This window comes from Nycticebus coucang, chromosome 9 (assembly GCF_027406575.1).
Source record: "Nycticebus coucang isolate mNycCou1 chromosome 9, mNycCou1.pri, whole genome shotgun sequence".
Lineage (NCBI taxonomy): Eukaryota > Metazoa > Chordata > Mammalia > Primates > Lorisidae > Nycticebus > Nycticebus coucang.
The window spans coordinates 106,608,429-106,635,667 of record NC_069788.1 but is presented as its reverse complement, the minus strand read 5'-3'; the positions used below and the strand labels follow the sequence as shown (position 1 = coordinate 106,635,667).

The following is a 27,239-nucleotide window of genomic DNA, read 5'->3' as shown; positions in this document are numbered from 1 at the left end:
AGGTTACTTGCTAAATTTCTGTCCTTTAACTCTCCTTCTGGACAGGAGCCTCTGTGGAAAACTGGCTTCAGTCAGCCATCATGTCTCTGGCTCACTTTCAATTTGGTGATCTGTGGGTGGCTTTGTTTTTTTGTGTGTGTGTATTTTTTTTTTTTTTTATTGTTGGGGATTCATTGAGGGTACAATAAGCCAGGTTACATTGATTGCAATTGTTAGGCAAAGTCCCTCTTGCAATCATGTCTTGCCCCCATAAAGTGTGACACACACCAAAGCCCCACCTCCTCCCTCCGTCCCTCTTTCTGCTTTTCCTCCCCCCCATAACCTTAATTGTCATTAATTGTCCTCATATCAAAATTGAGTGCATAGGATTCATGCTTCTCCGTTCTTATGATGCTTTACTAAGAATATGACTTCCACTTCCATCCAGGTATATACGAAGGATGTAAAGTCTCCATTTTTTTTAATAGCTGAATAGTATTCCATGGTATACATATACCAAAGTTTGTTAATCCATTCCTGGGTTGGTGGGCATTTAGGCTGTTTCCACATTTTGGCGATTGTAAATTGAGCTGCACTAAACAGTCTAGTACAAGTGTCCTTATGATAAAAGGATTTTTTTCCTTCTGGGTAGATGCCCAGTAATGGGATTGCAGGATCAAATGGGAGGTCTAGCTTGAGTGCTTTGAGGTTTCTCCATACTTCCTTCCAGAAAGGTTGTACTAGTTTGCAATCCCACCAGCAGTGTAAAAGTGTTCCCTTCTCTCCACATCCACACCAGCATCTGCAGTTTTGAGATTTTGTGATGTGGGCCATTCTCACTGGGGTTAGATGCTATCTCAGGGTTGTTTTGATTTGCATTTCTCTAATATATAGAGATGATGAACATTTTTTCATGTGTTTGTTAGCCATTCGTCTGTCATCTTTAGAGAAGGTTCTATTCATGTCTCTTGCCCATTGATATATGGGCTTGTTGGCTTTTTTCATGTGGATTAATTTGAGTTCTCTATAGATCCTAGTTATCAAACTTTTGTCTGATTGAAAATATTCAAATATCCTTTCCCATTGTGTAGGTTGTCTCTTTGCTTTGGTTATTGTCTCCTTAGCTGTGCAGAAGCTTTTCAGTTTAATGAAGTCCTATTTGTTTATTTTTGTTGTTGTTGCAATTGCCATGGCAGTCTTCTTCATGAAGTCTTTCCCCAGGCCAATATCTTCCAGTGTTTTTTCTATGCTTTCTTTGAGGATTTTTATTGTTTCATGCCTTAAATTTAAGTCCTTTATCCATCTTGAATCAATTTTTGTGAGTGGGGAAAGGTGTGGGTCCAGTTTCAGTCTTTTACATGTAGACATCCAGTTCTCCCAACACCATTTATTGAATAGGGAGTCTTTCCCCCAAGGTATGTTCTTGTTTGGTTTATCGAAGATTAGGTGATTGTAAGATGTTAGTTTCATTTCTTGGTTTTCTATTCGATTCCAAGTGTCTATGTCTCTGTTTTTGTGCCAGTACCATGCTGTCTTGAGCACTATGGCTTTGTAGTACAGACTAAAATCTGGTATGCTGATGCCCCCAGCTTTGCTTTTATTACTAAGAACTGCCTTAGCTATACGGGTTTTTTTCCGGTTCCATACAAAACGCAGAATCATTTTCTCCAAATCTTGAAAGTACGATGTTGGTATTTTGATAGGAATGGCATTGAACAGGTAGATTGCTTTGGGAAGTATAGACATTTTAACAGTGTTGATTCTTCCCATCCATGGGCATGGTATGTTCTTCCATTTGTTAATATCCTCTGCTATTTCCTTTCTGAGGATTTCATAGTTTTCTTTGTAGAGGTCCTTGACCTCCTTTGTTAGGTATATTCCTAGGTATTTCATTTTCTTTGAGACTATGGTGAAGGGAGTTGTGTCCTTAATTAGCTTCTCATCTTGACTGTTATTGGTGTATACAAAGGCTACTGACTTGTGGACATTGATTTTATATCCTGAAACATTACTGTATTTTTTGATGACTTCTAGGAGTCTTGTGGTTGAGTCTTTGGGGTTCTCTAAGTATAAGATCATGTCGTCAGCAAAGAGGGAGAATTTGACCTCCTCTGCTCCCATTTGGATTCCCTTTATTTCCTTGTCTTGCCTAATTGTATTGGCTAGAACTTCCAGCACTACGTTGAATAGTAAAGGTGACAGAGGACAACCTTGTCTGGTTCCAGTTCTAAGAGGAAATTAGAATCTTTCAGTTTTACTCCATTCAGTAAAATACTAACTGTGGGTTTGTCACAGATAGCTTCAATCAGTTTTAGAAATGTGCCACCTATGCCTATACTCTTCAGTGTTCTAATTAGAAAAGGATGCTGGATTTTATCAAATGCTTTTTCTGCATCTATTGAGAGGATCATGTGATCTTTATTTTTGCCTCTGTTAATATGGTGGATAACATTTATGGACTTGCGTGTGTTAAACCAGCCTTGCATCCCTGGGATGAAGCCTACTTGATCATGATGAATGATTTTTTTGATAATAAGCTGTAATGTATTGGCTAGGATTTTGTTGAGAATTTTTGCATCTATATTCATGAGTGAGATTGGTCTGAAATTCTCCTTTTTGTTTGGGTCTTTTCCTGGTTTTGGTATCAGGTTGATGTTTGCTTCATAGAATGTGTTGGGGAAGATTCCTTCTTCCTCAATTTTTTGGAATAATTTCTGCAGTACAGGAATAAGCTCTTCCTTGAAGGTTTGATAGAATTCTGGTGTGAAGCCATCTGGACCAGGGCATTTTTTGGTTGGAAGATTTTTTATTGTTTCTTTGATCTCAGAGCTTGAAATTGGTCTGTTCAGGAGGTCTATTTCTTCCTGGCTAAGACTAGGGAGAGGGTGTGATTCCAAATATTGATCCATTTCCTTCACATTGTCAAATTTCTGGGCATAGAGTTTCTGGTAGTGTTCAGAGATGGTCTCTTGTATCTCTGTGGGATCAGTTGTTATTTCCCCTTTATCATTTCTGATTGAGGTTACTAGAGATTTTACTTTTCTATTTCTCATTAGTCTGGCCAATGGTTTATCTATTTTATTTATTTTTTCAAAAAACCAACTCCTTGTTTCATTAATTTTCTGAATGATTCTTTTGTTTTCAATTTCATTGATCTCTGATTTGATTTTGGATATTTCTTTTCTTCTACTGAGTTTAGGCTTAGATTGTTCTTCTTTTTCCAAATCCATAAGATGGCTTGTGAGATTGTTGATGCGCTCTCTTTCTGTTTTTCGAATGTAGGCATCTAAAGCGATGAATTTTCCTCTCAAAACTGCTTTTGCAGTATCCCACAGGTTTTGGTAGCTTGTATCTTCGTTGTTGTTATGCTCAAGGAAGTTAATGATTTCCTTTTTTATTTCTTCCTGCATGTGGGTGGCTTTGTTTCTCTCTCTCTCTCCCTCTCTCAGCCTTTCCTTTCTCTATCTTCCTCTCTTCCTTTATTCTTCTCTTTTTCTCTCCTTCCCCCTTTCTCTCTGCTCCTAGTCTTTCTAATTATCCATTCTTCCTTCCGTACTCCCCATCATCTCTTATTCCTCTTACTGTATTTATTCTATCAATAATCTGATTAAATATCCATCTAATTATCTGAGACTTTGAAGTCATTATTATTTCCTTAAAACATTTCCTCCAAAAATGTTTTCCCTAAGGCATGTTGACTTTACTTGTGTCTATTTTTGCCATTGCTCCTTTTTCACTTTAAATGTTTTTCCTTCTTTTCTGGGTTACCACTGTGGCCTTCTAAATTGTGTGTGCCTCTTCTGTTTTATCCTACTGTAGTGTTTCCTTCCTACTTAAATTCCTCTTGTCCTACTCACTCCCATCTTAGTTACTGTGCTTAAGAAAATTGTGGATCACAAAATAAGTGTAAGATAGTGTGAAGAGCAGATTGAAGGAGGGAGACATTGGAATTGAAGGTAGGTCTAATTAGGAAGCATATCGTATTAGTCAATAAGGGGCTTAAACCAGACCCCATCTCTCCAAGGAAGAATTGACCATTTCTACATTGAAAATCTCTTCTATCCCATATATACTTCTTTTTCTTTCTTTCTTTCTTTAAATTAAATCATAGCTGTGTACATTAGTGGAATCAAGGGGTACAATGTGCTGGTTTCATATACAATCTGAAATATTTTCATCAAACTATTTAATGTAGCCTTCATGGAATTTTCTTAGTTATTGTATGAGGACATTTGTATTCTGCATTTAGTAAGTTTTGCCTGTACCTATTCTAAGATGCACTGTAGGTGTGGCCCCACCAATTACCCTCCCTCCACCCCAACCTCCCCCCTCCACTCCCCTCCCTTGGCCCTTTGCCCATATTCTTGTGCTATAGTTGGGTTATAGCCTTCATATGAAAGCTATAAATTAGCTTCATAGTAGGGTTGGATACTTTCTCTTAGAGAAAGTTCCATAGAGTACATCTTCCATTCTTGAGATACTTTGCTAAGAAGAATATGTTCCAGCTCCATCCATGTAAACATGAAAGAGGTAAAGTCTCCATCTTTCTTTAAGGCTGCATAATAAATTATGGTACATGTATACAATGGAATATTATGTACTCATATATACTTCTAATATCATTTTCTGTATATGTTAACATGTGTAACATCTCTGTTAAAATATAAGCTTCTAAGGCCAGGGGCCATGTCATGCATTAGTAAGCTCTCCATAGTTGTTTACTGGATGAATAAATAAAACAGCCCTAAATAGGACCAGTGAGGTAGAGAATATGAATGTAAAAATTATTGGATATGGAACCAAATGAACTCAGTCATAGACTGATTCTAGGGGAATTGAAGAAAGAAAGATCAGCTATATCTACAAAAATTTGAGTTGGGGGTGACATTAACTGAAATAAGGAAGTCAGGAGAAGAAATTGAAGAATTTGCTTTTAGGCAGGTTGATTTTTAACATTATATAGAGAATTTCAACTTTAGGTAGATGAATAGTTCCAGCACACAATTGAGATCTGAGGCTGGAGGCTTTGGAGACAGTTTTGGTTTAGATGTATGAGTGAGGAAAATTGCTGAGAGAGAGTAGTGAAGAGGGACAAAGAGACTTCATCAGATGCTTGGGGAAAGCCTCTTTTTAAGAAATTTGGAAGAGAAGCTGATGACAGAAAATGAGTCTGAAAATGAGAGGCATAAAGTGAGTCATCATTGAGTTACTTGGAAAATGTACAGTCAGGAAACCTAGGAAAAGAGGATTTTCAGGAGGGAGTGATGGGTAAAAATGTCAGCTATTGAACAGATTCTGCATATTCTGAGGATGGTAACCTATTTAAAATTAAATAATAGAACATTTTAATATCATTTTATAATTATTTACTCTTGAGTTAAAAGTTTTTTCTTAGGAATCAGTAAGTTGAAATGCAACATTTAGAAGGTTACAGGGATAAGATGGTAAAAATTTCTCTCCTCTATCATTGATGGTTGCATAAAGTTCGTTTTATTGGTTTTACTTGGAACTGTGCCATCTAACCACATAGTCAAGTGTAATCCAGTGATAGAAGCCAAAGACATAAAAGCCGAGTGTCCTGATTTATTCTCTTGTCACTTTCAACTTTCTATGCTCAATGTTAGGCATCAAGATAGGCCATAGACTATAGGTGTCTTCACAGAATTCAAGTGGATGCCTTGGCTCTTCTTTGTCCTAGATCTAGGGATACTAGTCTAGTCTGATTCTTTCTTATTTTTATTCCTTTTCTTATTTTGCATGTTCATGGTTTGAATATGAGTAAGAGAACTCTGAATAGATCCTCACAGTTTTTTCAGGTGTAACAAGGGACACAGTTAGGGTTTGGGTCAAGGCAGCTCAGGGTGAGGCCAGAGAAGAAGGATGGCCTTATTCTCAATCCTTAGATTGTAGCAAACACAGAAGGCACTTTCTGATCAGGAGAGAGTTAACTCATTACACTAGGCAGTTAACGAAAGATTGTCCCCTTCTTTGGTGAAAGAAAACTCAGATAAGGGCACAGCTAATAAACAACGTAGGGAAAATCATGACAACATGGGGCCGGCACTGTGAAGGTTCCAGTTCTCTAGAACCACTGGAACTATAAATATAATTGTGTACTATTTCTTTCATTCATAGTTAGAAACACTTTACTATTTATCTTTGGTATAGACACCTCCTTAGAAAGCATAAATGAAACACCTACCAATGCTTACTTCCATGTAATCCAAAACTAAACTCTAAAGATTAAGGAGCCAGAGGTGGAGTGAGTAAGTTTTCCTATAGTGTTGGTTTCTTCTCGGGATGTCTACTAGACTACTGGTAATAGGAAGGGCATCCCAATAACCACATTCTCCCTAGGTTCTTCCCCTATTCTCTTGGGCCCCTTAAGTCTAATTTGGGCTGATTAAATGGCACAAATTTTCCCACTGGTGATTTAGATTCCAAGGAAATGTGGCAAATGGAGTGATACTGATTCGAATCTGTGGCAATATAGCAGCCTTAGATGGGGTTTGTTGGAGATCCTAGGATTTCTTACTTGGGGACCCTTTCTTGAGAAGTCATAACAGTGAGTGATTGAAAAAAGGTTGTTTCTTAACTGTTTTCTCCAGAGTAATTGGAGTCCTTGGGCTCACCATGTGGTTTACTGGTTTCAAGAGCTCATTTGAGAGTCAGATGGCCTTGAGTTTAAATCCTGGCTGTGCCACTTAAAAGCTTTGTGAGCTTGAGCAAGTTATTTGTAATTTTTAAAATTAGATGATGATTATACCTCTTAGAATTGCTGTGATCATTTCAGGAAATTCTGAATATAAAGAATTTAGTACTGTTCTTGGCCCTTAATATTTATCGTTGGTTATCAGTCTTAGGTAGAGAACTAGATGACTCCATGGACCTGGCCAGTATAGCCTCCAGCAAGTCAAGCCCTATTAGCTTTATCTCTGAAACTTTTTTTAGAATCTTTCCCTCCTTTTCCATCTTTGCTATGACTGTTCTACACCTGGGCATTACCTTCTCTTATTAGGATTTTATGGCAGTGCCCTATGCACAGTTGCCACATAGTCCTTCATAAAACTTGCTTCTTTTTCTTTTTAATTTCTCTGCTCCAATACCCATTCTAGGTCCTCAGTGCTCACTTTTGTATTCAGACTGTGATTTGATCTGAGCTTGTCTTATTACTTTAATCATCTATTTTTCATTTTCTTCATGCATTCCTCTCCCGACACACATACCAACCCAAGTCAATAGTAATTCCTTTCATAGTACATTTTGAACTTTTGGTCTTGTATATATTGTGTTGCTCTAGTTTTTCAAGTTTTTCTGCTTTTTTATCTTGCTTTCTTTTAATTCATTCTCTTACATGGCCACCAGATTAATCTCTTATACAATACTAACCTGACCTTGTCAGTCTGAAGGCCTATGATATAAATCCTCATTTGAGGGCATCCTAGTCCTGAGTACCTTTAAGATCAAGTTAGGACTTATATGTCAGCTGGATACAGAAGGTCTTCTGGGGTCTAATCCAACCTCCTTCTCTATCATCACTCTTTCTCTCTTTGGCAACTTAGCCAAATTAGTGACACTCCAGTCTAGGAAGATGCCAAGATTTCTCACCCTGGTTTCTCTTCACCCATACCATTTTGCTTACCTCTTTCACCTGGCCAATACCACTCATCTATCAAGTCTCACCTTAGTACTCAATCCTTTGGAAGACATTTGTTGAATGCCCCTCCCGCCCCATCCACAGCTTGAATTAGAAGCTTATCTCTGATTTCATAAGACTCCAGAAATGTCTTTCTAGAAACTTTTATCATGCAAATTACTAATTTTGATTTTCTGACTGTCTCTTCTTCTAACAGAGGAATTTCTTGCAGTATCTTTTTTACTGCTTTTGCAGAGCATGATGTTGAATAAATATATAATGAAGATCTAAATAAATCTGTGCATATATACATACATAAACATATACATGTACATATATATATTTATGTAGCCTTTCATAGACTAAATTCTTGAAGGAAGATTCAATGCCCTTTTCCTCCTTGTATGCCCCTCATTCCTAGCATGGTCCTTTGCCTATAGTAGTTGCACAATAAATGGTCAGTGAAAAATAAAAATATACATGTCTGTCTTCCCCAGAACACTCTAAGTTCTTTAGAGAAGAGATTGTGTTGAAAAATGAGACAGTCTCTAGCACGATGATTTATAGATAAGTTATACTCCGTTTAATTCTTGTGTTTAGGTGCCACTTTGCATTGAAGTCAAGTTACATTGAGCTCTGCGTTAGGCAGCTTCACTGTACTATACAAGCATATGCTTGATAAAGCTATGGGATCAAAACCTGGTGGCTAAGTCCAGCTGGTATTTTAAACTTCAGAGACTGGATGCATGCTAGGAGTGGATTACTAATATCAGTAGGCCCAGAGAATTTTCTATTTTTACTTGGTTCTTTCTCCACAAGTGTCAAAGGAGTTAGGTCTTGTCCTAGGGATTTACTGCAAGTCAAACCCTAGCAGAGGCTCAGGAATGAGTAGAGGAAGAGTGCATTAATTCCCCATGGCTACCCTAACAAATCAACATAAAACTAAAGGGAGGGGGAAAGGGAAGATGAGGGGAGACAGGAGAGTGTAATCTCCCTTCGCCTTCCTCTTATGAGGATACAGGTAATTCCATTTAGGGCCCACCTGGAGAATACAGGATACCCTCATCTCAAGATCCTTAACTTAATTACATTTGCAAAGACCTTTTTTCAATTTAGGTAACATTTACAGGTTTCAGTGATTATGATCTGATCTCTTTGACATTACTCAGCCTACCACAGAGACAGATATTTTCCCTTTTTTACAGACTCAAAGTGCTTGATCTCCTAAGAACATAGTTTGCCTACAGACTCACCTCATGAATAAGTGCCTTCCTAACTGATGGCCCATTTAGAAGAAGGCTGATGGTACTGTTTGGAAGGGTCTAATGTAGGTCAGTCCAGTGTCACTGAACAGATGTATCTGGTGACATTCCCAGCACTCTTCATGAAAGAGTGTTAATTAATACTTAATTGAGGAACTGATAACTTGTTGGAGGAGCTGGTCTGAGTTCTGTGCAGCTGGCTCCTGTGTCTGGCTATGATGGGTGGACCATGGGACGGTTCTTTGGGATCAGGTGTCCTTGGCTGGCCTGGCATTCACTCTTCTGTCTCCAGGAGCAGCTCTTGCCATCTGTTTCATCAGGAGAGTCATGAAGGTTCTAGGTGGTCAATGGGAGATGAACTGAGATGGTCTCAAGGCACCACATGAGCTCCTGAGTGGGCCACTCCCTGCAAGGTCAGAGCGGCGACTTCACCATTTTCTGAATTAGGAAAGAACTTCAGTAGTTGAGATTAGGATGCAATCACTTCCTATCTCCTCCACCTCTTCTACACCTTTCTCAGATGGCTGGGGAGGACATGGACCTGGGAGAGAACATCCTTACAGCTTTAACAGGTGCTCCTTCCTGAACATGCTTCACTTGTGCCAACTTGACCATAACCTGCTAGCCCGAGCTATACGTGGTAAAGACCAACTTTCCTAGTGACTTCTTTTATAATCCAACTAGCTAGGGAAGTTTGGTCAAAGGAAGGCTCCTCAAGTTTTTCTCCTATGATAATGAGGGAGGAGAGAAATAGTTGTTCGGTACACAGGCTCCATTTCCATTCTGGCTCTATGACCTCGTAGCTGTGTGACCTAGGGCAGACATTAAAATCTCTGATTTCCAGTTTCCTCCTCTGTAAGAGGAGGGTTATAGTAACCAATGCCAGAAATGTGCCAGGAGATATCTTAAGCACATTTCGTATGCTTACTCTTCTTATTCTCACAACAATTCTACAAGGTAAGTATCTATTGTTATTCCACTTCAAAGATGAGGAAACTGAGGCACAGAGAGTTTACGTAACCTGTCCAGGTCACACAGTAACAAGCAGCAGAGCAAGGATTTGGGCCCAGGCAGTCTGGCTTCAGCATACATGCTGCTAACCATGACTCAGTTGATAAGAAGATCGAGTAGGATGCCATCCACCCCAGGTCACTTTGGAACATTCTGGGTTACAGCTGTTGTCCAGGTGAATTATTAATAGTTCCCTCTTTTACTCACAAAAGTAGTATTGTGTTGTGGTTTGAATATTTTTCACTTCAGGCTTTGGTAATTATTATATGTGAAGTGCTAAGACCAAGGGCTGGTGCATGAAGAGCCCTCTGTAAGTTAGCTATTGCTGTTCCTGCTTCTGCTACCACCACTGCCACCACCACCCTCAACCACCCCAAGTCTTGCATCCTCACAGCTAGGGTGGTTAACCCAAGTTCTGAAAATGCATATCAGAGGAACCATTGTTCCTGATTCCCATGCCCATAGCAGACACTACTTATTGATTATAGAAAAACAATCTTTTCTATTTTGTGTCCCAAGCAGCCATTTTGAATGGACCCAATTTGACACGTGAAATTAAAATAATTTACCATACCTAGTTTCATCGAGCCAAAGAATTCAATATCCTAGTATATGGAGAATGTGAATTTAATCTGAGTTTATGCGTTTCTCCACTTGTATTAAAATTTATTTCATTCCTAGAATTGAAAATGAATTTAGGGCCTCTTTTAGTAACCCATTTCTCTTTTCTTCCAATATTCCTCTCTGTCTATTTCTCTATTATTTCCCCTTTTTCTTTTATATAAATATAAAATAATTTGAATTCATGATAGTTTTCTATTCACTACCCATAATTTTATATCTTACGATAAAAGACTATTGCTATAGAAATTGGCACAATATAAATAAAGTAAAGAAGTGAATCATCATAGGAATTATAGTTGGCGCCTAAGCTCCTCGGCTTAGATGGGCTATCTTTAAACGTGATTTGTGTAACTGGTAGTGAAATTCATTTCAGGTTGGTTTTGCATGGCATGAGGGACCTCTAGTGGTTATCTGTGTCTCTGCAGATTTACTAAAGTGTGACGTGAAGTCTTAGGTGTAAGTGCTGGGGTTATGTACCATCACCTTGAAATAGAGCCCCAAGGAAAGAGGGGGGCCTCTTTGTTGCATCATTCTTTATTTGGATATTAACAAAGAGCAAATAAATCTCTTCAGAAAAAAAATCAATTTGAGCCCTAGCATTTCTATCTATATTATTGTCAGTCTGAACCTAACTCTCATTTGCTGTCTTCTCCATCAGGTTGGAAATGATTCTGTTATCAGCTTCCTGCCAGCACGGCATATCCTTCCTATCACTTTCCCCACCTCTTCTGCTGATTGCAGAGGGGTTCTTTGGACCACTTTGAAAAGCCATCTGATTACCGCGTTCATTAGGTTAGAAACAGAGATGCTTAGCAGGCCAGGCAAGAAATAGTTTGTAATTGCTTCTGACAGGCTGTGCTCCTTTGGAGGTTGGTTGCTCAGCCATCAGGAAGCCATGTTGTTCTGGTCCATACAATTTGTACATATTTTTCACATGATAAGAGGACCCACCTTTGAGAACTATTTTCTTAGCCCCAGAGTTCTCCTAAACTTACTATTGGTCAGCACCTCTTGGTACTGTTCCTCTCCATGATTCTGAACCAGCTTCTCTGTCATCTGGGCTGCATACAATAATTTCTTACCTTGTGTGCTACTATTGTTTCCAACTATGCCAGAATTCCTAAAGGTTCTGTTTCATTGAATCCCTATATAGTATTCTCTCCTCTTTTGTCATTGGGCCTTTCCTATAAGCTCTTTTTCCAAATGCTGTTTGGCATGTCTCTTATCATCTATCTCCTTTTGGAGTGGCTGGTGGCAGCCAGAAGTTGCTAGTTGTGGCTAAAGACTTCATTTGGGGGGCTTCATTCTTGCTCTTTAAATCTAAGAATAGAAGATAAAAGCTCTAAGGTGCTGTTTCAAAACAACCATGTGTTTTCGATGGCAAGTCCAAGCTACACTGTCATATAAGAAGTACACGGTAGCCCCTGGGCATACTCCAGAGGGGGAGGCAGTGATGGTGTTAAATTTGCCAGCCAGACTCTTGGAGGATCTTACTAGAATGTGTGGTTGATTTTGTATTTCTGTTAGTGTTCTGCCAAGGAAGATGAACTGATAACAGTTCCACTCTAGGATGTAGAACTTTACATACAGATGTCCTTAAAATTATGAGCACATTTCCGAAGCATGCACACCGGGGGAAAACTCAACTAAATATTCAGTGGTTCTGTCAAATGCCTTTTGACTATCAGTGATACGTTAGCTTTCTCTCTTCCCATCTCCTAACTTGTTGTCAAGAAGAATAAATACAGAGGCTTTGGTCTGCACTGTGGTTTTCACCGACTTGAAGGTATCAGGGAGTCACCTTGTCATCTTCCTTGCCCTGTCCTTCCCATTCTTCTAAGCAGGTAGGCGCCAGAAGACTCAGAATAGGCACAAGTTTCCTCCATTTGAGAAGCTCCCAATCTACTGAAGGAAGGAGCCACGGCATGATGTGATAAATACAGTGATAGCAGTTAGAACATGACGCCATAGGAGCAGTGAGGAGTAAATCAGCTGAGGTGGGAGTGGAGAAGGTTTCCCAAAGGAGGTGAACCTCTCTGAACTGGACTTCAGACAATGAGGAGTTGTTATCCAGATAGAGAATCCAGGTAAACTTGTCTATGGGATGGTCAACTGGAGAAACTGCAGACTCCAGCAAGACTGGTGATGATGAAGGGCAATCTAGATTGGGATGCTTCCTTTACGTCATGCTTACAAGTTTTTATTTAATTCTAAATCTGAAGTGGAACCATGGAAGGATTTTAAGCAGAGAATGACATGTTATCCTCAAAGAAAATAGCGAGATAATTAGAGCCATTTCCAGTCCTTGGAATAAAAATAACAGTAGCTTCCTAACAATTCAGGAAGGTGCATTTTAAATTTTGTCACCTTTCTGATCAAACTGCTTAGGGCTCCCTTTCTACTCTAATGGTTACCTTTATTTTCCCCAGCTGCATAAAGTGTATATTTTTAGAGCTTTTCATAATCAAGTACCACCTACTTGTCTGATCTTAGCTCCTCTGCTTTCCCTCTAGTCAGGTTGATGCCTCCATAAACTATGCTAAGACAGAAGGAAATCCAGGTGTTCTCTGGGTAGGTCTCTTTAGTACATAAGAAAATGCATCACAAAAATGGAGAAGCATGAATCCTATGTACTCAATCTTGATATGAGGACAATTAATGACAATTAAGTTTATGGGGGGGGAGCAGAAAGAGGGATGGAGGGAGGAGGGTGGGGCCTTAGTGTGTGTCACACTTTATGGGGGCAAGACATGATTGCAAGAGGGACTTTACCTAACAATTGCAATCAGTGTAACTGGCTTATTGTACCCTCAATGAATCCCCAACAATAAAAAAAAAAAAAAAAAAAGAAAATGCAGGAAGGGAGAGTATTTATGAAGCCTCTGCTACATGCCAGGCACTTTGTTAAATACTGGGAATGCCTTGTGTGTTTTACACAGCCTCTGTGTTTATGAGGTTTACCAGCTAGTGGATCAAAACAGTGTCATTCCTGGGAAACAGAGGGCAAGAAACACAATCTTGATACAATCTGCTTTCAAGTGTCTGGCCATAAGGCTTACTGCGTTAATTGGCATGACAAATATATTTCACTCTAATTCTGATTTGAAAAACTATCTCCTTGTGAGTTAGAGACATCCTCCAACTTTCTCTAAACACTCGAGTAGCAAGGATTATGTTTCATGCTCCTTTGTATACTCTTTTATCTTGAGCTAACGATACAGTGGTTAATGAAAACATTTACATGGATGTTTTTGTTTCTAATATCCTAGTATAGCTACTCAATTCATAAAATTGTCTTTCGTAGTAGAGCAGTGGTTCTCAACCGGTGGATTGCGACCCCTTTGGAGGTCTCCTGCATATCAGATATTTACATTACGATTTATAACTGTAGCAAAATTACAGTTACGAAGTAGCAATGAAAATAACGCCAGAAAGGCTATGTTAACCCTTGTGATAAAAATGTGTCAAATGGTCTATGAAGTGAGTGTATGATGCCCCATGATCATATCAATGTATACAGTTATGATTCAATAAAAAAAAATAAAAAAAATTAAAAAAAAGAAAATAATTTTATAGCTGGGGGTCACCACAACATGAGGAACTGTATTAAAGGGTCGTGGCCATTAGGAAGGTTGAGAACCACTGTGTTAGAGGATAACAGAGGTGGAGAACAGGTCACCTCAAGTTCAAGTTCTCAATGACTGGTGGTTAACTTTCTGGAGCATTGCCTTGGAAAGAATTCTGAGGTTTTATCTGCATTCAATGGTAAAGGGGGTAGAGTACAATGACATCAATTAATGATGACTGTCATCTGCCAGGAAAGGGAAGTAGAGGCACATGTTTGCCAACATGGCTCTGAGACATGGGAGAGTTTGCTATCCAGTTATATGCAAAAAAATCAGTTAGCTATTAAAAAGTATTTTTTTTTTCCTTTACCACCCATTGACAAGGTCTATTTTGGAGAACTAAGGCCATACTTGCAAGTTCATGTCTTATTTTTCTGGGTCTGTCTATGTTGATCTCTTGTTTATTAATTTAATAGATTAGTAGAAGCTTAGTAGACATGGTAAAAGATGATGAACCCTGAATCAGCAAGTCTTACTCCCCTCATACATTGAGCCTTTAATGAATCCTAAATACCTCAGGAACTTGACTGGATAGAAAATTTTTTCTATATGGATATATAGATACATAGCAGTTTGTCCTTGATAAGACTTTTTAGCTATGAAAAATTTCCTTTTGAGAAGTATAAAACTGAGACCTTCATTCTGATTATGCCAAGCGTAGGATATCCTTAACCTCTTGCTGTTTCCATCTGTATCTAGGCATAAACCTTTATGATCATTTCTCTTTCACAGAGACTCTATCAGGAACGTTTTTAAGGCTAAGCTTAACTCGAGCACCAGTGATAATGATTTGCTCTTGGGCTAGCACCTATGGCCCTTTGATTCACAAGAGCAGATTAACTCTCTGGCCCACAGCTGTCTCACACTTTCTGGCTGGTGCAACTGTCATACCCAGATGACTGAATGGCTAGCAGCAGAATGTGGTAGGGACTGAGGATTTTGCTAGTTTAATATCAGTTTGCCTGATCTTTCCTATTAATGCATCTTACCTTAGGTCCCTTTTATCTTTTTTTGGTCACACTGGCCATAGATCAGATGGTGGCCCCTGGTCAAATCCAGCTTGCAGAAATGTTTTGTTTGACCCACAGAGTATTGGCTCACATAACATTTAAAAAATCTAATTGTCAACATTTTAGTACTGGTTTGGTGTCAACATTTTGGACCTTTATTTTTCAGCTCTAAAACTTGAGACATAAAAAATAAAATAAAATAAAAAAATAAAAGTTAAGACATTTTCCAGCTCTTGCCTTCCAAGTCTGAAGCTCAGTCCTGATGTTTTCTTTCTGGGGCTTGGTTTTCATCTTTGGCAGATCCTGACCACTATTCACACAATATAAAGTCTGAAAATGGTGATGTCCATTGTATGTAGCAGTTGGAACTTTGAGCCCCAGGTTGGATGTCAGCTGCATCTTGCCAGGCAGCGTTAGTGTCCTGATCCCTGTGAGTAGGACCATAGCTGCAGATGTGACTCTGGTCATGCCAATTAGTAGGTTCTTCAGACTTTGGAAGCTGAGGGGACCATCTGCTGCCACATTTGTGCTTGGACTTCATTCACTGTTGGAGTTTGGTCAGTGGTATCCTGTGGCAGAAAATGATGTTAATGATAATAAATCCTAAATCTGCACAAGTATGTAGGAGGGGAAGTAGGAGAAGATAGAGAGAGACGGAATGGCCACCATTATGCATAGATATACATATACACATGTATATATAATTCATGAATGTCACATTAGGCAAGTAAGTATTTATATAGTGCATGCACATTACAGAGTTCATTAAATCCTGACTCTGTCATTAATTGTAGCCCTACCTTTTGAGCTGACAATTGGCTTAGAAGTTATCCTCAGGGAGAGTCTTTACTTCCTAATGACTCCATGCCACGCTATACTATTGATTTAGTTCTAGATTTTCACAGAAAATAATAAAATTAGTAGTAACAACTACCATTTATGATGTGCTTATTAAGGACCAAAAACTGCATCAAGTACTTTTACATGGAGTACTATCATCTCATTTATTTCTTACAATCCTTGTGGTAAGACGTTATCTGGCTCAGCACCCGTAGCACAGTGGTTATGGCGCCAGCTACATGCACCGAGGGTGGCGGCTTGGGCTAGCTAAACAATTGCAACAAAAAAATAGCCTGGTGTTGGGCAGTGCCTGTGGCTCAAAGGAGTAGGGCGCTGGCCCCATATGCTGGAGGTGGCAGGTTCAAACCCAGCCCCGGCCAAACTGAAAAAAAAAAAAAAAAATTAGCCGGGTGTTGTGGTGGGCACCTGTATCCCCAGCTACTTGGGAAGCTGAGGCAAGAGAATCGCTTAAGCCCAAGAGTTTGACGTGGCTGTGAGCTGTGACTCTATGGCACTCTACCGAGGGTGACATAGTGAAACTCTGTTTCAAAAAAAGACTTATCTATATTTTACAGTGGAAGAACCTGGGTAAGACAAATTAATTACTTGCCGAATGTTGCACAGCTGGTCAGGTTGGAGCAAAGCCCAAACCTTGCCCAGGAGGACCCCAAAGTCTATAGCCTTAACCACCGCCCACTACTGTTTGAGTCCAGCGTCTGATTTGATGTAAATAGGAGCATTTATTAAGCATCAATATGTTCAGGAACTCTTTCAGATTTTGAAGGGTATAAAGCATAGTTTTTGCTCATAAGGTGTTTGAGGTCTTTCGAAAAGATAAGATCTATGTCTACTCAAAGATAAAAAAGTTGTGTGTTTTGAGTAACAAATGAGTGGAGTGGACAGTTTACAGGAGGAAGAAATCACAGCAGACCTGATCTATTGGTTGCCTGAGATTGTGTCACAGCACTTCTTAGTCACTTTTTACCCTGAGTAGGAATGTTACACCATAAGATTAGCCTACACGTTTTACCTGGAGGCCATACCTTGCTAGAAGCTGATAACTTAAGTTATAATTTGTATCTATATCAACATAGATATAAAGTTGCAAATCTTTATTAGCATTTGTAGTCAACAAGGCGCCTTAGTACTGGTTTTTCCACTATTCTATTTTGTCCCATGTAGACACTCTGGAAATGTACCCCCACATCCTTATCTTCTAATATCCTCCACTGACCTGGAGCAGAGCAATGGTGCTCAGTCATCCAACAAGGGGCCCAGATGGCCTCTTGGAACTATTCCTTTTGTCAAGGAATAGGATGTTTACCACATGGTCTTCCTTTTCTCTTGTTTTTAAAGTATCTTCAATCTCTTGTGAGTTTACGTATAGTATAATTTCAATACACCTGGGATAATACAACTACTATGTCAGCTTACAGGACTTTATCATTTATAGTCTTATAACTTAATTATCATAAAGGAGTTTAACGTAAAAAGTGCATCACGTAGGATTAGAAGAGTCTCTCTTTTTCCAGTCAAGGCAAGTGGTTTGGGCAATAGGATAGACGGCTTCATCCAGTCCATGTAACATAAGGATTCTCATTTATCAAATGGTGGGACTGAGCGAGTACCCAACTAGCCAAGGGTGGGGCTGTAATGAGTTAGGATGTAGGTCCTGGTGAAGGTGAACCATGTAAAGAGGCTGGAGAGCAGAGGAAGGCACTGGCCAGTGAGCAAAGATACACAGGCACTAACACCTGAATTCATACTGAGGCCTCTAAGGCAACTTCTGCATGGGGAAGTATGAGAATCAATTGGAAAGTGACTGTACCTGTGGTCAAGGGCTTTATATTTCAAGATGGAGCTGAATGTAGTTTTTGTGCTTGACTGAGGCACGGGCTATAGGGGGACCTAGAAACTGTCACCTTTAACTCATAGCCAAAGGTTTAGTCGGAGAGATAGAGGGTTGAGTCCTGGTTATGCAGTTAATGTGATCTCGGGCAAATACCTCCCCACTCCTCTGAGCCTCATGTCTGTGAAACAGGGCTAATGCCTGTTCATTTTGGATGACACATGAGAGCCTGGCACATGGGAGGCTCTCAATAGATGGTAACTGTTTTGATTATATTGTTCCTGCTCGCATCACTTGCCTTACTCCTGGTATTGCTCCAATGTGTCTCTACATCAATGATTATGGAGAAGTACAAGTATATTTGTTCTGATGGACTTGGTGTCAACTCTGAGGCTCTGTCTTCAGCTCTTTTACTGGCTGGTCTCCTGAGCATGAGTTACAAATTCAAACAGCAGTCTTTACAAGTGGGGTAGTAGGAACAGCTTGTCACTCTTTGTGACTCTGCTGCTCCACCTCTCAGGCTGTGACATCTTCCCCCGTAGGGAGCCACTTCTGCCTTGTCTTTAATTGCTCCTTGTTGAGGCGACTTGTCAGACAAGGCTGCTTTCTGTCACTCGATGCCACATCTCTTCCTTGTTCAGTTAGTCAGTTGGGGGACATCCATTGAGATGTCTGAGAATCTGACTTTACAGAAAACTTGGTGTCGGACATTAATTTGCCTTGTAAAGGGGTCCATGCCCCGTCACACTTACCTGGGATATCAGCGCGTGGTATGGCCAAGGTCTGTGCAGAGTAGGTTGGTAGGTGGGTGCAGAAGCCAAAGATGCCAGCAATGACGCATTTCAGTTGAATACCAATGGGCTCCAGGACCCTTGCCCTTCTGTCCCTTTTATCTGGGAAGGAGAACCTCTTGAAAACCTCAGTTCAGGGCCCTATCACTTTCTAATAGAGCCCAACACTGCTGGAGATGAAGATCTATTATTATTTCTTCCTAGCTTTATATGCCAGTGTAGAATTTTCTATTTCCTACTGTGCATAGCAGTGGTTCTCAACCTTCCTAATGCTGCAATGTATTTTCATTGTTAAAGAGGGGTTGCGACCCACAGGCTGAGAACTGCTGGTGTATAGCATCCCATTTGATTTAGACAACAGCCCCGGAAGGAGAGAGGGGACAGTGTGTAGAACAGGTATTAAGGCTCCTACCTTTGGAAATAAATGAAACAGAACTCAGAAGCGTTGCCCAACTGTCAGTGGGAATGGTGCAGGCTCTTTTCTCATCATTGTAGAGCCACATAAGTGGTCAGGTCAACTCAGGGCCTACAGAGATAGAGAGCTCACCTTCAAAGAGCCTTCAAGGGAAGTCTGGTTATCTCTGGCCAGTTTCTGGGCCTTGATTCTCTTGTCCATTTCCCCAGAAATCTTTATTTTATTATCTCCTTTCTGTCCCAGTCTCACTGTATACCTCTCTCACAGAAGAGTTTCTCTTCACAGTGCTGTATCCCTTTAAAAACACTTTTTTTCCCCTTCTCTTTTTCCTTCTGTCTCAGTCTCCTATAAGGATATCCGAGCTCTCTTTCTATTTATTGTTCAATGGAACCAACCATCTGTCTGTCCTTTTGGGATGAACCATTGTTCAACATTAATAATTAACCTTTACAAAGAGCTCTGGTCATAGGAATTTAACCCAAATGCAGGAAAAACCAAAGTTTGGGTAGGCATGGAGATCTCACAGCTGAGGCATAAGAATGGGGATTATAAAGGAGAAGCCATCAGACATTAAACTTTTATGATTCCTTTTCATGTTCACTGACTTGAATGACTGCCTAGGGATGCTGCAGTATTTCCCTGTGCATAAGGCCAGTCCAGAAGAATCAAACAAGAAATTCAACCTTTGGATGGTGAAGTTGAGCATGCATGAACTTCCACATGAGGTTAAAGATGATCTTCACGGGGACTGCAAGTAGGGCCTGGTTCTGAGTATGGATTCCAGCCCTGCTCTGCCATTTATATCTACTATGCTCCTTAACTACTCTGCCTGTTGGTCTCCCCATCTGTAAAATGAGGGAGAGATTACAGGCATCTCAAACAGATGTTGTCAGGTAAAGGGACGGTTGGTGTAAAATTCTTACTACAGAGCCTGGTAGTAAGTGCTCAATGAATGTTAGTATCATTATTTTCAATGTTCTTGAACGTAGGTAAGTACATGATCAAGGTGATGTAATAGGTGAGGTGTTTTAATATTTGGTCATAGTCATCCATTACTCTTGTAATACCTGTTAGAAGGAAAATGACCCTGCTTGATTCTTTCCTGGTGATGGGGAGAGATGGAAAATAGTTCTGTAGTTGGATGTTAGGGATTAAATAATATATTCTGGAATGATCCATCCAATCTAACTTTCTCTCACAGAGCTAAAAAGATGAGACTTATTTTGGCACTTAAGCCTTGTTATTTGATTGAAAATGGAGCTAATAATATAAACTTCTAAGGACTGTGGAAAGGAAAATATGAGATTAATAATAACCATAACCACCCCCCAAATGGCTGAGACTTTTGTGCCTATAGTAAGTTGGCATTTCTAAGTGTTTTACATATATTAAATAATTTTATCCTTACAAAATAGTTCACTCCTATATTCCTATTTCCAGAGAAGGAAACAGACCCAGAGAGATTGCTTTGTCAAGATCACAGAGCTTACAAGTAGTGGATATAGAGAATTCCAATCTAAATCTGGTTCCTGACTTAAAATTTGAATGAGATAATGTAAAGAGAAACAGCAAAGTGGTTGGTAGGGTAATACCCAAATCTTAGTCCCTTGCCCTTGCATTTTTTCTATTATTGCAGTATGGAGGTGACATCACCCGGAGAACAGAGTACCAGTTACCTTCCCAGAGCATTATATTAAAATTCACTTCTGATAAGAGTAATTTTTTTAAATTCTAATTTTGGAGAACAAAATTAATTCCTGCTTTTATGTGGATTACACCTGGTTTAGAAAGCCATGATTGATTTTTTTTAATTGGCATCCTCACCGTCTCCATTACTTACCCACCCATTCTGCAGGACAATGGCCATGGCCGTGAAGAGGTATATGGCACCTTGAGTGGGGCACAGAGGCAGGAAGCCCTGTGGTACCCCCTTACAAGCAAATTGGCATCTGGCACACAATGTCCTTTGTAAAGCAGATGCTCATCTAAATAAATGTCCCCGACTGACTGGCTGAAGTAGGGTTTCAGAATGTCTCATTCTACCACTATACAGAGGGCACATGCAATGTGCAAAAAACACAGACTCCTGTCCCCACTGACTCTTAATGCTCCATCATTTTGGGCCAGGCGTGGTGGCTCACACCTATAATCCCAGCACTCTGGGAGGCCGAGGCTGGTGGATTGCTTAAGCTCAGGAGTTCAAGACCAGCCTGGGCAAGAACAAGACCTTGTCTCTAAAAACAGCTGGGCATTGTGGCAGGTGCCTGTAGGCCCAGTTACTTGGGAAGCTGAGGCAAGAAAATCACTTGGGCCCAAGAGTTTGAGGTTTCTGTGAGCTTTGACATGAGCTCAAAACAAACAAACAAACAACAACGAAAAAACAATCCTTTTTAAAAATAATAGATCCATGTGGCTTAAAAAAAAAAAAATCAAACAATACCAGAGAGTACTGTGAAAAATAAGTCTCCTTTTGCTCCTGAATACTAATTTCACAAATCTACTCCCCACTAAAAGTTTTATAGTTCAAAAAAAGTTTTATACTTATAGGAGCAAATGTACACATAAAACCTCTTCACCTTCCTCCATATACTTTTACACAGCATAAGGCACATTCTTTCCTGTTTCTTGCTAATTTCTCTTAAGGGTATGACTTGAAGAACTTCTGCATCAAAACCAAAAGCAATTCCTCATTTGTAAGGGCTGTATAATATTTCATTATAAAGATGTGTCTTCTGTTATTGATGATCATTTAGGTTTTTTCCTGATCTTTTACTAAGGATGATTCAGTAAATATTTTAGTATGAAGTTTTTACATCAGTGTGACTCAATCTCAATTTTTACGTGCGACCTCATATTATATAATTTTCTGACAACACAAGAAATTGTCCAGAAGAAAGACAAAAGACATACCACAGGAGAGATAGAGGCTTATTCAGAGCGTTATGTGAATACCAGACATGTCTTCAGATGCTTTTCTGAATCCTGTGTCTCATGTTCTTTCAGACTATTATGTCCTGAAGCTTCTTCTTGGATCACTTTTCAGGGAGCCCAGGGAGTGATGGATGGATACTATTTGCAAGATTGATTCATATGGTCCTTTTGTTTGGCTTTTGACAGGTTGTTTATAAGAATAATGACATCCGTCTGGAGCTGTCTCGCCTGGCTCGGATTGGGGACACCAAGATGAAAATCTACGGCGAAGTTGTGTTCAAGTGTGAGAATGTGGCCACGCTGGACCCCATCAACTTCGAGACCCCAGAGGCTTACATCAGCCTGCCCAAGTGGAACACGAAGCGGATGGGCTCCATCTCCTTCGACTTCCGCACCACTGAGCCCAATGGCCTGATCCTCTTCACTCACGGAAAACCCCAAGAGAGGAAGGATGCGCGGAGCCAAAAGAACACAAAAGTTGACTTCTTTGCCGTGGAGCTCCTAGATGGCAACCTGTACTTGCTTCTTGACATGGGGTCCGGCACAATCAAAGTGAAAGCCACTCAGAAGAAAGCCAATGATGGGGAATGGTACCACGTGGACATTCAGCGAGACGGCAGATCAGGTAGGGAGAGGAGGGGTGTGTGACTGAGACTAGAGGAAAACTGTCGTGTCTGGGTTTGTTTCCTGGCTTTATATTTTTAATTTTGGCACTTGCGTGTTTGTTGATTCTTTTGACTGTTCTCTTAAGTGGCTATTGTGAAATTACGTTTCTGAACAAGACACGTGTCTCCTAGATGGCCCACATCCCCTCCTCATCTCTCATGTCACTCACTGCACAATTGTCTCAATGATAATCGAGACATCCAGGCATCTAAGGACAGTTTTACAAGTAGCATTTCCACTGCTACCAAAGCAACTGTCATGTCACTGGTGTGAGGCCCCTCCCCCCACTCTACCCCTGCTTAATTCTTCTTTTCATCACCATGGAAACCAATGGTGACATCACAGATGCTGCATTAGGTGATTATTCTGTAGGATAAGCTTCCCCATCAAGAATTTAATGCAACAATACACCCTTCAGTAATTGACAAGAGCCATGTTGCACGGAGAAATTATGACAAGAAAGGAAAAGGCAAATTGATTTTTCCTGAAGTCGTGTTCAATTGAAAGGCTTCCTTTGGTGTGAAAGCCGGCATTTCACTCTTTGCTCAGACCTCACTCACTCTCCCTTCCTCTTCATAACCTTTTACATTTGGTTTGAATGGCTTTGTTTGTTTCTGCAGCCGAGGATCAAACAAGCTAGCCCCAGGCAGTACATAGCCACTCTGGAATAGTAACAGGAAGGGGGAGGGGCACAAAGAGAGAATCCGAGTCCGGGCTGGTTGAATGCCTGGACAGTCTGCCTGGCTTTCTATGGACCGTGTGGTAATGAAGGTCGCATTCTGCGCTATCAGAAAGGGCATTTCCCCAAGAGCACTAGGTTACCCCAAAAAGCTGAAGCCCAGAATGGCTGAGGTTTGTGGGATGGCTTTTTCGCATAATTCCAGAGCTAGTGGGATGACAGGAATGAGCAACATCGCCTGTAGGAAGGGCTGGATAGGTTCTGTGTCCAGGCCAGATGGGCCGCAGATTGCAGCCCTGGGTGTTTGATTGCCCAGCAGGAATCTTTATTGATTGTCTGAAATCTGATCAGAACCAAGGGGCTTCCAATTTTATGTGCTTGTCGAGCAAGAGTGAATAGTTTGTGCTTTTTTAACAGAAGAACACACATACAAAATTAATTTCTCTTGAAGCTGAATCTCTCTCTCTCTCTGTGTATGTGTGTGTTTATCAGTAAAATGTCATCGGAGGCAACATCAGAAAGCCATTCCAGAATTATAAAGAAAACACTCCTGTTGGTTTTTAAGACCATGTGTTTAGGGTCTCTGGAGTTGGGTCGTGGTTGAAGTGTTTTGCGTCTAACTAACCTAGTCCTGACACACATTAAAAGTTACCTGTGTAATTTGCAGGCTAGAACACAAAACATTGCAGTATGTTTATTTATGCTGATTCCAAATACTAATTGCTTTTTCAAGTAGGGTAGTTATTCTGTTGTTGTTGTTAGAACCATCCATGGATCCATCTTCAACAAATATGTTTTGATTTCAGAAGCTATAGCATTGACCAATTCTTTGAAGTACTGATGAATTTGATCAAAAATTCACTATACAAATCTACCAAGTAAACAAATAATTGTCTGTGAAAGTAGTATGACTTAAAATTTTAATATGATCTGTTCAACGTTCATTTCTTCATGAGGATATTTCCTGTTATATTATTTTTAGTTATAAACCTAAACTAAAATGGATCATTATAAAAATAAGTATATCTGTATGTAGCACTACCATCTCTGATCATCCTGGGGAAAAGCTATAACTGAGAAGTGACCTAAAATAAAACTTCCATGATCATGATCATTACCCAGTTGGGGAAAGGAGTCTTAAAACTTGATAAATGCATTTGAAACGGCTGTGGTCACACATTCAGAGGACAGATTTTCCTCAGGATGTATTTAAGGCTCTAGAATTTCAATTGGTCCTAGTACTCTCTTTACTTGGCAATAGATGTTCCTTCCTCCCTTTACATGGTGATCAGATTAGCCCTGTGGACACAGGGAAGGTAAAGAAACCAAACTTTGCAAGACAGAAGATGGTAAGAGACAAAGATGTCAACTTGCTCATTTGTAAAATAGAAAATAACTTCCTCACAAGATTGTATTCAGGGTCAAGTCCAAAAATGTACATAAAATAGTTGAAATGATGGCCAGGAAATTACTGTTGCTGTATTGGTTTTTGAAAGACTAAAAAATAAAATGACAAAGCCTATTTCTCTATGAGAAAACTTTTGAAGAGAGTAGGGGAAGCAGATTGTTAGCTAAACACCCCCTCCCCCACCACGACCCTCAATATCCTTTCTCCTCTTCAGCTCTTAGGCTGACTTTGTCATTCAGAGGCTCTGCCCCATCTTGACCTCATTTGCTCTCCTCAGCCCTCCAGGCTGTATACTTTCCATAGCCCAGGGAGCTGAGAGTCAGAAGACTGGCTAACAGATGGCACAACCCAGTTTTCTTGGCACTGATAAAGCACTTCAAGAACAATAAACATATACATTTTAAAATTTCTGGCAGGATGTTTATATGTCACTTAGTCCATTTCCTTAATTTTATAGTTCAGGAAATTGAGCTGTAAAGTGGTTCAAAGACTGGCCTAGGGTCAGAAAGCCATTTAGGAATAGAATCCCTGTACCCAAGTCGCCAGGTCAGCCTCTGGGGTTACACTGTCTATAATCTCATTTGATGCCCTTAATCCCACTTCTGCCTGGGTCTGTCTTTTTCTCTGACTTTACCTCCTGCTCACTCACTCTTAACCCCTTCACTCTAAGCCACGCTTCATCCTACCCCAGGGCCTTTGCAGGTGCCATTCTTTCTGCCTGGCATGCTCCTTCCCCTGGACTTCTCACGGCTGGATCTTTCTCAGCATTCTGGTCTCAATTAGCTGTCAGCCACCTACAGAAGCCTTCACTGACCATACACTTTGAAGCAGAAGCTAGGAACGATGGCCACATCGCCCATTTTATTCTCTTTATCACCTGTCTTCACTAATTTCTCCTGTGTCCCCTCTGTTTTGGACCATCAGCTCTGAGAGGAGGGATATGCCCGTGATGTCCATCTCTGTGCCTAGAACTATACCCGAGACAGAGCACATGTTCAAGGCATATTTATTAAATAAACAAATAAACGTGTTTTAATTAAAATGTATCAAAGGGAATGCTCAGAATACTCACTGGAAGACACAGTGGTGCCTGCCCAGTCTAGAGGGCACCAACTCATGGAGGGAGAAACAGAAGAGAAAGTTCTATCCTTTGGGGGAAGAAAACTCAGGTGAACACTCATGAAACCCTTTCTGCCCCCAGGCATTGTTGAAAGCACTTTACATATATTAACTCATTTAATCGTAACACCAACCTGTGAGGTAGGGGCAATTATATTCCCATTTTACAGATGGGGAAACTGAGAATCAGAAAGGTGGTGTCACTTCTGCGAGGTTATACAGCTGGTACAAGTGAGAGTTGGGATTTAAATGCGGGTAGGAACTGCGCTGCCTCTGGGTCAAAGCTGTTCCGCAGAGAAACGATACAGTGGGCGTTAGGTCTCGGGTCTTTCTAAGGGCCTGGTTGTCTTAGCGGGCAGGGATTGGAATGAAATGGCCCGTGTTGTCCTTTCTTCCAGCTTGCAACGTTTTATTCTCTCGCTGGTAGTAATCTCTCCTGGTCTAGTGGCCCCAGTCTCAGACGTCACCTCTGCCCCTTTGACTTGACTGATCCACTGACCGGCCTCAGCCCGGACTTGGTTAGCTCACTCCGCCTGCTCTCCCGCCGCAGGTACCATCTCGGTGAACAGCAGACGCACGCCGTTCACTGCCAGCGGGGAGAGCGAGATCCTGGACCTGGAAGGGGACATGTACCTGGGCGGGCTGCCCGAGAACCGCGCGGGCCTCATCCTCCCCACGGAGCTCTGGACCGCCATGCTCAACTACGGCTACGTGGGCTGCATCCGCGACCTGTTCATTGACGGGCGCAGCAAGAACATCCGGCAGCTGGCGGAGATGCAGAACGCGGCGGGCGTCAAGTCCTCGTGCTCGCGGGTGAGCGCCAAGCAGTGCGACAGCTACCCCTGCAAGAACAACGCCGTGTGCAAGGACGGCTGGAACCGCTTCATCTGTGACTGCACTGGCACCGGCTACTGGGGAAGGACCTGCGAGAGGGGTGAGTCTGCCCTTGGGTCGGTTGGAGTGGGGGGAGGAATTCCAGCCGTGTTCCTGGACAGCCAGAGCCTTTCTATCTGGTTTCCCCGAAGGTGTGCTCCCAAAGATGCGCTAGGTCTTATTTTCAGGGGACGTCTTATCTTTCCTGTAAGTAGGTCTTATTTTCGGGGAAACAGGGTACCTACCGGAGCTCGCTTTCCTCCAAAGAAGAGTTTTGGAGGTTTACTGAGCTGGAGTCTCATTCTGTTGCCTGGGCTAGAGTGCTGTGATGTCTGCCTAGCTCGCAGCAGCCTCAGACTCCTGGGTTCGTGTGATCCTCCTGCCTCAGCCTCCTGAGTACCTGAGACCACAGACTCCTGCCACAAAACCCCGCTATTTTTTTCTATGTTTAGTGGAGACAGAGTCTCGCTCTTGCTCAGGCTGGTCTCCAACTCCTGAGCTCAAGCTATCCTCCTGCCTC

The 27,239-nt window shown here is 40.9% G+C and overlaps 1 protein-coding gene across 15 annotated transcripts in view; it reads left to right on the top strand.

Annotated features, from left to right (window-relative positions):
- Nucleotides 1–27,239, top strand: part of NRXN3 (neurexin 3) — a 1,789,915-nt gene that overhangs the window by 556,166 nt on the left and 1,206,510 nt on the right. For all 15 annotated transcript variants that reach the window (XM_053602374.1, XM_053602388.1, XM_053602378.1 and 12 more), the window contains exons 7-8: nucleotides 22,161–22,599; nucleotides 26,397–26,780. In XM_053602374.1, the coding sequence (XP_053458349.1) occupies nucleotides 22,161–22,599; nucleotides 26,397–26,780 (823 nt within the window). The remainder of the gene's footprint in view (nucleotides 1–22,160; nucleotides 22,600–26,396; nucleotides 26,781–27,239) is intronic.